A 13,197-nucleotide genomic window follows, 5' to 3' on the forward strand; every position below is an offset into this window, starting at 1 on the left:
AAGCAAAGTCCGTTTTCTGTATTCTTCCTGAATCCAGCCTTCCTACATTTACCTGAGGGCTATAGTGTAGTTATAACTCTTTTAAGGTCTGGGGATTGTATGGGTGATTTTTCAACTCTGGCTGTCTTAAAAAGCCTAAATCCCTTGTGTGTGCGCAGCTTTGAGTGACCCTGGATAACAGAGTGCAAGTCAAGCTAACAGAGGCTGTAAAGGCACCTGATTGAGGGATAGAAGTGGTGTGTTCCACTTGCCTTAGAATTGAGTGAGAATTCAGTTATAGTTTAAAAAAAACAAAACCACATCTTATTGCTGCTAGGAGCTGGAAAATACTTGTGTTTTATTTTGAAGTTGGGAGTCTGAACTGACTTTGTTGTTCCTTAATTTATTTCTTTATAATAAACACTATATTGACCTCAGCATCCTTGGCTATGTTGTCCTGAGAGAGTCTGTTCTTTTCCCCAGGAACGTATCAGGGTTTATTGTGGCAAAAACAAAAACAGGAAAAACATGACATTTTTCTGGGTAAATATCGGAGTTTATTTTGGTGGACAAAAGCCAGAACAATAAAACTATATTACACAGATTTTCCCTACCATCCCCTAGCATGTCCCTTTCTCTCCCCACACCCTTAAGAATCTCCCTCCCCTCCCCCACTGCAATAATCGTCCTCCTAACTCGTGGTGCCTCCAGGCTTCTGTCTCCTTCAGCAGCAGCTTACTGAGGCTCCAGTGCTCTGCAGCACTGCACATCTGCTTTTGTGTGGAGCCAGAGAACATGCTGGAAAGTGCTCCTAGTACACATGGACTTCTTCAAATGCTGCATTGGCAGCACGATGCAGCAGGCACTTTGGCTGCTTGAGAAAAGGGGGAGGCAGGCACTCGCTCTCCAGTGAACACCAGCGACACTGGAGAGCGAGTGCTTGCGCTGGTGGGGGGGGGGCGGGGCTTGAAATGCTGCAGGTGCTTTGGTCCACGCTCGCCTCCAGCAGTTGCTGGAGGCTTTGAGACAATGCATCTGGAGCTCTGGAGCTGCTCTTTATTCAGTCTAAAACTAGGGTCAAAATCAGTTCAAACATATTATTGCTTTTGGAAAAATCTGGGAACTTATGGGTGGAAATCAATTTAAACTGGAAACAACGGTCCCTGTCTATGTTTTAATATATTTATACCACAGTGTATTAATCCCTAGGGATTGCCCAAACTGCTTACAGTAATGTAAAAATACATTTCATAAAATACAATATAATAAGTAAGTGCAAAATAAAAAGTAACATTTACTACAATCACCATACACTGACAGAAGGAGGGGCAGGTTCTAGAAGATACGCATTTTAGAACACTGGCAAACTGAGCCCTCTGAGGAGTCTGGGCTCAAGATATGGCACCGTCGTCTCATTCATCTTGATCAATAAAGCTTTCCCAGTGTCCCTCTGTAGCCATTTTCATCCAACTTGCTCTGGTTGTTGAAGACTCAGGTGGCTCTCTCTGGAGGCAGTAAACTTCCAATGCAATTCATGACTAGTTCAAGGTTGAAGACAATGCAGTAGTCCATAGAAGCACTGCTGGGGGAGAATTAATACTTTGAAATCTACAGTAGGTAAGAATGAATTTTTAATGTAAATCACTAAAACTGAGTGGTGACTTGGGGACTTCTGCATGACTAACATCCCTTTCAGCTATACAAAATAGTGAACACAAAATAATCAGATTAATTATCTATACCCACATTTAAAGAGTTCTAAAAATTTTAGCACATGATCAAAAGATCTATAGAGTTATACTCCAGTAGAGGCAGGGCTGGATTTACAATTTTGGTACCCATAGGAAGGGTTGGAGAATGCGGAAAAACTCTAGAGATTGGAGCCTGGGGGAACTCTCTCTCCCTCATTACACACCTCTACCCCCAGAGTGCCATATCAGCACCACTTTGAAGTGGACGGAAGAACCAGGCTCCTCCTTGGCACAATTGCACTCCACTTGGGCCTGGTTATTTGGTGCCCTAAAGCAATTGTTTGTGTTGCCTATGCCTACATCTGGACCCAAGTAGAAAACTCTAAGCCACTTTTCATTGAGGATATTTACAGCATTCGGATGGATTAAGCACACAATGGAACACAAATACAGGGCTGGATTTAGGAACAGGCAACGCAGGCACATGCCTTGGGTGCCAGATTCCGAAGGCACCCAAAACTAGGGCTGCTCTTTATTTATTTATTTTAAAATGTATGTGCCGCCTATCATAATTCCTAAACAATTTACATAAAAATGACAATCATAAAACAGTGACATTGGCCCTCAAGACATTATATATATATATATATATATATATATATATATATATATATATATAGATACACACCTTCTAATCTTCATAACTCTGCATTACAGACCCATCATCCTTGCCTTCAAGTGCTTTACAATAATTAAAAACATAGAACTATAAATCTGTCTGTCTTTAATTAGAAAGAAACTCTTAACCAACTTCCTGAAATTCATTACTGAGCTCTTTTCTTTAATATCTTGTGTCAAGAGGTTCCATAACTCTGGAGAGGGTCCATGTAGATCAACCGTTCGCATGTTTCATCTAGCCTGATCACACAAAAAGAAGGAATGCCAAGTAGATTAAGTGAAACAGATCTTAAAGGTCTGGAAGAGCGATACAATTTTAGTGCTGCATTTAAATCTTGGTGGTGCAAGTCCATTTAATCCTTTAAAGACCAGCATGAGAATCTTAAATTTGATATGCCATTTAATCGGCAGCCAGTGGATTTTAACAAGACTGGGAGTGATATGTTGACGAATCAGTATTTAAGTTGTTATACAAGCTGCCAAGTTCTGAACACATTGGAGAGCCCTGATAGTTATTTGGGATAGACCAAGATACAGGGCATTACAGTATCTAAAGTTGTCATTACAAGTGAGTGCATTACTGTTTTTAGGTCATTCTCATTGAAGTAGGGGTGCATTCTACATAGTAAGTGTAATTTGTAGTATGTACCTCGAACTACCTGGTTAATGTGGAGTTTAAAGGACAACCAAGAGTCCATTATGACTCCCATGTTATGGGCCTGTGAGACCATGGAAATCAAAGCACCATCAACTGATATTGAAGTAGGTACATCTGTTGAGAGATACTTAGCTCTTTTGTTCATATTCAACATGAGTTTATTAGAACTTAACCATGCCTGCAATGTTCTAAGGTAAGATGCTATCCTCTCAAGGGAATCTTTATAGAAGTCTTTAATGACAGCAAAAAATTAAATGTCAACTGCAAAAATCCTATATCCCACATCTAAATTCACGAGAATATGACAAATTGATGCAATGTAGATATTAATTAGACAGGACAAAAGGACCGACCCCTGAGGATCACCAGTCTTGAGATAAAAACATATTAGACATAAGTCCCGGAAGAACAATCCTTTCTGTTCATCCCTCTAAGAATGAAGTAAACCTTTCAAAAACAGTTTTCGCTATTCCTATATCCTTCAGTTGCTACAAAAGTAACGTTGATCGACAATATCAAAAGCCGCTTTAAGATCAAGCAGCACTAAGAAAATCAGTGCTGCTGTCAAATCCTTGGTGGTAAGTATCAGACAGAGAAAGCAAAAGGTTCTCAGCATTGTGATTGGCACTAAAGCCATATTGTCGATTTCCACAGAGCAAAACCATCCTACCTCCAAGTCCTCTGCCTATGGGCGCTATAATCTTAAATCCAGTCCTGCACAAAAACATTTACACATACATATAATGTACTGTTACCAATATAATCACAAAAAATATGTTCTACTACACTTCAGTGTTTAGACTTATTATATTAAAAAAAATACATTACAAATAATACATTCTCTGGCCTTTAGGTTACCTACATAGGTGCATTGATACTATTGAGCACCTATAGAAATGGCAGTAGATTTGTACACATTACCCATCCAAGCATTACATAAAAAAATAATAAAAATTGCTTCAGAAAATCTATGAATTTCAGTGCATACTCTATTCAGTTTATCTTTACTTTTCCTTTATACAGTCATGCCAAGAAGATGAATGCATTATCTGTCTAAGGTTGCTGATGGTGGGTGCCCATCTGATATAGTATTGTATCTGATATATGGATGCATTTTTTTGTATCTTTTAAGTATATGATTTTTGGAGTTTTTAGTTTGCGTTTTTCTGTATTCTGTTGTTTACATATTATTTTTTGGATATTTTGTTTGATGTTGGGTATTTGTTAGTTTTCTAGATTACATTTTTGTTGCTTGGATGGACATGTTTTATCCTGTGTATTTTTTATTGCTTGGTTTTGGGACCACTGTAATATATGTTGGGCTCTGAGGGGCCGATGCAGTAAAGACATACTCTATTCAGTTTATCGGCAGCCATTTTCATTACTGGCAGATGGCTGGTTATGAAAACCAACGCTGAGTTTATCGGCATTGGTCTTCATAACTCAGCGGTCTGCAGTTATTTATTTATTTTTTTTACTTTAAAAAAGAATTACAGAAAAGCAGTTTTTTCTGCTTTTCTGTACTTCTTTTCAATGCACTCAGCTATTAACGCCTGCTCCAGGCAGGCGTTAATAGCTGAGCAATAAATGTGCGTCATTGGAAGTGCGTCATTGGAAGTGAATGCCAAATAGCCTCATTCACATGCATTTGCATGTGATGAGCGCTATCTCATTCACTCCGCGTCGGACCGTGCATTAAATAGGTGTAAATCCCCCTATTGCATTAGGGGATTGATTAGCGCCTATTTTACCCGCATCTAACTGCTCATTAAGAGTGCGCTCGGCATATTGCATTGGCCCCTGAGAAGGGGTAAGGTGGAACAAAAACAAACAACTGATAATGATGGTGATAATTAAAGGGCTGTTGATTCTTTGCCACGCAACTCATTTAGGGATATTTTGAATAAATTTGGCAATTTGGATTATAGTTAGTACCCTTAGTTTCAGTTTTTATTTTCCTTTTCCCAGTTTATTACACAAACAAATGTAATATTTACCTGGGAAAATGACAAGTCATTTTTTTCACTGATTTCTCCCATTTTTGTTCTTGTAATAAAGACTGAAAAATTCCTGGATAAAATAAAATAAAAACTGAAAATGATGATCCCCAAATATAGTTCAATTTAGGGGACTTTGCAATAAATGTAACCATGCAGGATATAGCACTCTTGTGCATGCTAAAAATAGCATGCTACGCAGGAAGGCCTTATCAGGCCAGTAAAGGGGGTCAGAAAGTTGTTTATGTGGGCTTCCAAAAATTCTCAAACCTGCACATGCAAATGAGGGCTTTGCAAGCACTTGCTAAATAGCATGGTATGCTCAGGCTCCACCCTATTTAATGAGCTGGCAAAATGGCAGTAAGCTAATACCAGATACAACCTATCCACTTGCTACCCTGCAAAGTAAAGGCTGATATCTGCCATGCTAAGCTACTCAATGTGGGAGATGAGAGGGTATGATGAGGGTTTATCCTCCCTCTCTTTCCTGCTGAAAGTATCATCCTGTTGGCCTACGGCTCATCAGCCTTCCATAGCCCCCCAGACCCACCAAGGCCCCAACCTCATGAACCCACCATGCCTCTTAGCACCCCTTCAGAAGTTACACTTACCCTTCTAGAGGGTGCAAGGTCTTCATGGGCAGGAGAAATGGTAAAGCCTTCCTACCCCTCAGCACAGCTTTTCGCTGAATGGCATCACTAAGGGCACTCTACCGTTATCACATGAAAGTGATAAAGATCCCCTTGCAGTACCATTTACTGCGAAAGAGCGCTGTGAGCAGGAGGGATGTGCAGTACCTTCTGCCCATGAAGACCTTGCAGTCTCCAAAAGAAGGGATGCCAGGAGACATGGGAGGTGGCATTTTTGGAAAGAGGAGGGAACTGGGAGTTGTGATACCCCAGAGAGGAATTATTGATGCAGTGGGAGGGAGTGAAGAGGCTTGTGAGGCTCCATTGATGGTTATTGATGAAGCAGGGTGTTGTGATGCCTGGCTTACTGAAGTAGTGGGAGGGAGGAGCTGCTGTAATGTCCCATTGGCAGCTTACTGATGCAATGGGAGGGAGAGATGGGGATGCACCGCATGAGGCTTCTTGTTGCCATAGGAGGGCGGATATTCTACCTGCTAAGTGGCCTGTTCACTTTGGGCCACTTAACTGTGGGGATTTCAAAAAATAACAGTGGGCATGGTAGGTGTGATCAGGATACTGTGCATGCCACTACCCTGATCACACTAGTGGGATTATAATTAAATGTTCTAACGCAAAAAATATTTCTGTAGCGCACATTAAGGAGAGGTTTTCAGAAGACATTTGACAAAGTCCCTCATAAGAGGCTTCTAAGAAAACTAAAAAGTCATGAGATAGGAGGCAATGTCCTTTCGTGGATTACAAACTGGTTAAAAGATAGGAAACAGAGAGTAGAATTAAATGGTCAATTTTCTCAGTGGAAAAGGGTAAACAGTGGAGTGCCTCAGGGATCTGTACTTGGACCGGTGCTTTTCAATATATATATAAATGATCTGGAAAGGAATGCAACAAGTGAGGTAATCTAATTTGCAGATGATACAAAATTATTCAGAGTAGTTAAATCACAAGCAGATTGTGATAAATTGCAGGAAGACCTTGTGAGACTGGAAAATTGGGCATGGAAATGGCAGATGAAATGTAATGTGGACAAGTGCAAGGTGATGCACATAGGAAAAAATAATCCATGCTGTAGTTACATGATGTTAGGTTCCATATTAGGAGCTACCACTCAGGAAAAAGATCTAATTATCATAGTAGATAATACATTGAAATCGTCGGCTCAGTATGCTGTGGCAGTCAAAAAAGTAAACAGAATGTTAGGAATTATTAGGAAGTGAATGGTGAATAAAACAAAAAAATGTCATAATGCCTCTGTATTGCCCCTTTGGTGAGACCACATCTTAAGTACTGTGTACAATTCTGGTCGCTGCATCTCAAAAAAGATATAGTGCGATGGAAAAAGGTATGGAGAAGTGAGACCAAAATGATTTAGGGGATGGAACAGCTCCCCTATGAGGAAAGACTAAAGAGGTTAGGGCTGTTCAGCTTGGAGGAGGGCTGAGGAGGGATAAGATAGAGGTGTTTAAAATCATGAGAGGTCTAGAACGGGTAAATGTGAATTTGTTGTTTACTCTTTCGGATAATAGGACTAGGGGGCACTCCATGAAGTTAGCAAGTAGCACATTTTAAGCTAATCAGAGAAAATTATTTTTCATTCAGCGCACAATTAAGCTCTGGAATTGGTTGCCGGAGGATGTGGTTAGTGCAGTTAATGTAGCTGAGTTTAAAAAAGGTTTGGATAAGTTCTTGGAGGAGATGTCCATTAACTGCTATTAATCAAGATGTCTTAGACTTGAATAGCCACTGTTATTACTGGCATCAATAGCATGGGATCTACTTAGTGTTTGGGTACTTGCCAGGTTCTTATGGCCTGGATTGGCCACTGCTGGAAACAAGATGCTGGGCTTGATGGACCATTGGTCTGACCCAGTATGGCATGTTCTTATGTTTTGTGTGCATGTAAATTTTTTTTTTTTTTTTTTAAATCGTGCTGTTTTGTTTTGTTTGAGTTTTACTGTATAGCCCCTTAATATTAAACAGCAATACACTTGCAAGTTTTCTTTGAATTTTCCTGTAGTATAGGGCAGGGGTGGCCAACTCCAATCCTCAAGAGCCACAAATGGGCCAGGTTTTCAGCATATCCACAATCAAAATGCATGAGACAATTTGCATGCACTGCCTGCAAATCCATATCATGCATATTCACTGTGGATACCATGCAATTTATTGTGGATCTCATGCTATTTACTGTGAACACTTTCAAACCTCATTTGCATGTAGCATCCCTTCATTTATATGCTTGGGGATGCTAAGCAATGGAGAAGCAGTGAGCTGTGAACCAGGGAAACCAGGATTCAAATCCCACTAATGCTCCTTGTGACCTCAGGCAAGTCACTTCATCCTCCATTGCTTCTGGTAGAAACTTAGGGCCTGATTTACTTAAATAAAAGAGAGCTTAATAAATCCAGGCCCCTAAATTAGTACTTAAAAAATCATACACACAGAATAAGAGAAAAGTCCTCGTAAATAAGGCCCTCAGACCATAAGCTCTCTGGGGATGGGGAAATACCTACAGCATGTAAATATAATCCGCTTTGAAGGGTCATGAAAGGCAGAATATAAATAAAACAAATTACATGCTCCTGCTAATACCTTTCAGACCACTTTAATGGGTATAATAAAGCCTTATTGCATAGCCAACTCTTATCATATGGCCAGACAAAAGGTCCTCATGGTGCACGCTAAGCTTTATTGAATAGACCCTCTATGTGTTATCATCATCTACCTCCGTTTTACTCCATTGGGTTCCCCCATTTTGGAGGGCTTAAGGTAGTACACACTGTGTCCGTTTCCTTTTTCTCTTTATTATGCAGATTTTAAATTTAGAGGTCCATTTTCAGCCGCACCGCTGAATGTACCTGGCTGTTCTAAAGTTAGCCGGTTAAGTCTAAATGACTAACTTTAGGACAGCCCTTCAGGCCGACCAGAGATAGCTGCATTGGATAAAGCGGTTAACTCCAAATATCAGAGTCAGCCGTGGAACTTATGTGGCTAACTCTGGGCTGCCCCAAAATGCTTCCTGCTTGCCCCCAGAACACCCCTTTCTTGTCTGGCTAAATTCTAGCTGGATAATTAGTTATCCGACTAGAATTTAGCTGGGTAAGCTATTTAGACAGATAACTATTATATTATCCGTCTAAATGACTTTTGAAGATCGACCTCTTAGTATTTATTTATTATTTGATTTATATTCCACTTTTCAGGCACTTCAAAGCAGATTACATTCAAGCACCATAGGTATTTCTTTCCACATATGTTTTAAGCTGTGAAATTCAGATTGCTCTTGAAAGGTAGTTGTAAAGTGCTAGTATAATACAGTCTGTTAAACTTGTTTTTGCCACACCAATTAATTGAGTGTCAATTAGAATATATAACCACATCCCATTGATTGTTTATGAACACTCATAGGAGTTACTCCCTTTCCCCCCACTGAATGGTATGATGACTGGATAAGGAATGGAAAAGTGCATTCAATTCTCGACTAAATATATAGTTACTGGTTACAAAACCCACCCCTTATTTTGTCTCAGGTACAACTGGTGGGTCATTCAGTGTGATCAGCTCATGTACACTCTTCATCCTGTGAATTCTGCAAGGCATTCCAATACATCAACAATTCATAGGGCTGGAAATGATGACAAGCCACAATTTTTTTAAAGCCACAAACGGAGAATTTCAGTTTTTCTGGGAAAAAAGTTTGTTCGGTGTGAAGTTCCTCGAGCAGTATTCCCAGCTTGTTCAAGCACAGCCCTACATAAACATCCTCCAATTTAAAATAAGGGACGTTGGGCGAAGCATTATAGATCTGCTTGGCGACGTCAGTAGAAAAAACGTAACCTGTGCCAGAGCAGAAAGGAGGATACCTCTTCCATGGATACTCGATTTCGCTTATGTACCACTTACTAAACTTGCTACGTATGGGGTATTCCTCAGGTTTGAGGAAGCCAGTGAAAAAATTGGTGGTCCTGTTCTTCCTTACAAGCAGTTTAGTGAGGTAAAATGTATTAACAAACATGTCCGAGTCCGTCTTCATCACAAAGCTGGACTGAGGGCAGAAGTGATGAACCCATTCTATTCCCATCAGGGTCTTCAGTGTCAGGTTGTAGTAAGAGTCTGTGAAATTTTTCTGGATGATGTCCTTGTATTTCAAGCTTTCGCTGATGATGCTGGCTTCTGCCTGCTTGTTCTCTTTCTCCATCGTCCCCAGGAGAAAAAAGGACACCACCCGCTTGTCCTCTATTATTCTCTCTTTCCCCCATGTCTGACGGATCGCAGCCCGAGCTTCCAGCTGCCAAGGTTCTGTAGTGATGAGAATAACCAGGAAGGGAGGGTTCTCCCGGCAGTCAGTGTCTGGTAACAATAAAAAAGTATCATTGCCCTTGTTGAAAGGTAGTGAAACGGGAATTGCTTCCCTCTTGTGGCAGAATATGCAAAAATTAACAGAGTTCAGTTCGATGAATAAACCGAAACTAGCAAACAGCAGCACCACTGAGAAGATGCCAAGAATTCCAGTCTTACGCAGAGCCATCTGAAATAGACGAAACATGTTACAAAAGAAAATGCTTCTCTTTATCAACAAATAATTCTTAGAGAACATCATCATCTTCCTGTCCCTTTCAGAATCTGGCTTAAATTATCCCGCCAGTGTTCAAAGTCACTGTGTCACAATGACAGCACTGGAGTCTGTAAAGGACGCATTTGCAGCATCCAGTCCAGCAAATAATATCCCATGTTTTTCTACAGACTGGATTCCATTGCATGCAATAGTGAAGGATGAAGTTTAGGTCATGCAAGGTGGCTTTCTCTAATACTATCAGTTCAATCCAGGTACCACAAGAACACTGTGCAGGAAATGAGTGTAAAAAAAAAAATTTGTGAACTGAAGCAGAGGTCACACGCAAGCTATCCAAAAGTAATTTTAACACAGTGACACTACCACTATTGCATGAGATGGAATCCAGTCGGTGGAAAAACATGGGATATTATTTGTTAAACCAAGTAGGTAAAATCATGGACTGGAAGCTGCGAATGCGTAGTATACTCTTTACCACCACTGTGATGGACTATCAAAACACTCCGACGACTCCTCAGACCATATCTCTTTATAAATCCATCTCCAGTGGGTATTTATTTTTTTTTCTTCCAATAATTTTCTTCAAATTTAACAAAACTAACAGTAAAAGCTTCATTCTTTGAAGGATCAATCTTCAGAATTCACTGAGCACATAACATAAAGGAGTCTATTTACCTTATTATCTTGAATCATATTTTCAGCTAAATCTGACCCAAAAAAAAAAACCTTAAATCTAGCCAGGCACAACTTGTCTGGCTAGATTTAGGTCCTGCTGTCTGTGCAACCAGAGTTGTCCTGCTAACTTTAGTAGCCTAGCGCTGAACACATGCACTCAGCAGCTAAAAGCAGAGTTTTCAATAGTTGCGCTTGCAAAAAGTGGCAGAATGCAAGTATAAAATCTCACGGGTAGATTTTAAATGGCCGCACGTACGTTTCTCGCTGCACGCAAAGACACGCGCTGTTTTATAAAGTATACACATATGTTATAAAATACTCTTCACACATCTGCAGTTTTACATGCATATCTCACAGGGGGGAGAGAAAGACTCTTTATAAGGCTCAGTCTGATACTCTATATATGGACCATTGTAAGGGGGCACTTTGATTTGGGGTGAGTTTTTGGGAGGTGGGTTGGGGTTAGGGGGGGGTGGTGTTACAGACACATTCAGAGGTATCCATTGTAAAATTGACATCAGTAAAGAATTTTAGACCTTATAAGTGATGAAAACTCTAACAAGAGGAGTTGATTTGTACACTGCAGTCTCTGCACATTAAAAAAGGTGGAAAGAAGGCAAAACGATTGCCGGCATGGTTAAAAGGGGAGGTGAAAGAAGCTATTTTAGCCAAAAGACCTTCACTCAAAAATTTGAAGAAGGATCCAACAGAAGAAAATAAGATAATGCATAAGCGTTGGCAAGTTAAATATAAGACACTGATAAGACAGGCTAAGAGAGAATTTGAAAAGAAGTTGGCCGTAGAGGCAAAAACTCGCAGTAAAAACGTTTTTAAATATATCCGAAACAGAAAGCCTGTGAGGGAGTCAGTTGGACGATTAGATGATCGAAGAGTTAAAAGGGCACTTAGGGAAGATAAGGCCATCGCGGAAAGATTAAATGATTTCTTTGCTTCGGTGTTTACTGAAGAGGATGTTGGGGAGGTACCCGTACTGGAGAAGGTTTTCATGGGTAATGATTCAGATGGACTGAACCAAATCACGGTGAAGCTAGAAGATCTGGTAGGCCTGATTGACAAACTGAAGAGTAGTAAATCACCTGGACCGGATGGTATACACCCCAGGGTTCTGAAAGAACTAAAAAAGGAAATTTCAGACCTATTAGTAAAAATTTGTAACCTATCATTAAAATCATCCATTGTACCTGAAGACTGGAGGATAGCTAATGTAACCCCAATATTTAAAAAGGGCTCCAGGGGCAATCCGGGAAACTACAGACCAGTTAGCCTGACTTCAGTGCCAGAAAAATAGTGGAAAGTGTTCTAAACATCAAAATCACAGAACATATAGAAAGACATGGTTTAACAGAACAAAATCAGCATGGCTTTACCCAAGGCAAGTCTTGTCTCACAAATCTGCTTCACTTTTTTGAAGGCGTTAATAAACATGTGGATAAAGGTGAACCGGTAGATGTAGTATACTTGGATTTTCAGAAGGCGTTTGACAAAGTTCCTCATGAGAGGCTTCTAGGAAAAGTAAAAAGTCATGGGATAGGTGGCGATGTCCTTTCGTGGATTACAAACTGGCTAAAAGACAGGAAACAGAGAGTAGGATTAAATGGACAATTTTCTCAGAGGAAGGGAATGGGCAGTGGAGTGCCTCCGGGATCTGTATTGGGACCCTTACTTTTCAAAATATTTAAATATGATCTGGAAAGAAATACGACGAGTGAGAATCAAATTTGCAGATGATACAAAATTGTTCAGAGTAGTTAAATCACAAGCAGATTGTGATAAATTGCAGGAAGACCTTGTGAGACTGGGAAATTGGGCACTGAAATGGCAGATGAAATTTATTGTGGATAAGTGCAAGGTGATGCATATAGGGAAAAATAACCCATGCTATAATTACACAATGTTGGGTTCCATATTAGGTGCTACAAGCCAAGAAAGAGATCTAGGCGTCATAGTGGATAACACATTGAAATCGTCGGTTCAGTGTGCTGCGGCAGTCAAAAAAGAAAACAGAATGTTCGGAATTATTAGAAAGGGAATGGTGAATAAAACAGAAAATGTCATAATGCCTCTGTATTGCTCCATGGTGAGACCGCACCTTGAATACTGTGTACAATTCTGGTCGCCGCATCTCAAAAAAGATATAATTGTGATGGAGAAGATACAGAGAAGGGCGACCAAAATGATAAGGGGAATGGAACAGCTCCCCTATGAGGAAAGACTAAAGAGGTTAGGACTTTTCAGCTTGGAGAAGAGACGACTGAGGGGGGATATGATAGAGATGTTT

At 40.2% G+C, this 13,197-nt stretch overlaps 1 protein-coding gene across 7 annotated transcripts in view; it reads right to left on the reverse strand.

Moving 5' to 3' along the window:
- Positions 1–1,139: 1,139 nt before the first annotated feature.
- The window catches only part of LOC115076462 (beta-1,3-galactosyltransferase 5-like), a 115,610-nt gene continuing 103,552 nt past the window's right edge, over positions 1,140–13,197 (reverse strand). For all 7 annotated transcript variants that reach the window (XM_029577955.1, XM_029577954.1, XM_029577956.1 and 4 more), the window contains 2 exons: positions 9,164–10,178; positions 1,140–1,558 (listed from right to left, as the gene is read on the reverse strand). In XM_029577955.1, the coding sequence (XP_029433815.1) occupies positions 9,213–10,178 (966 nt within the window). In that variant the 3' untranslated portion in view covers positions 1,140–1,558; positions 9,164–9,212. The remainder of the gene's footprint in view (positions 1,559–9,163; positions 10,179–13,197) is intronic.

This window comes from Rhinatrema bivittatum, chromosome 15, assembly GCF_901001135.1.
Source record: "Rhinatrema bivittatum chromosome 15, aRhiBiv1.1, whole genome shotgun sequence".
Classification (NCBI taxonomy): Eukaryota; Metazoa; Chordata; class Amphibia; order Gymnophiona; family Rhinatrematidae; genus Rhinatrema; species Rhinatrema bivittatum.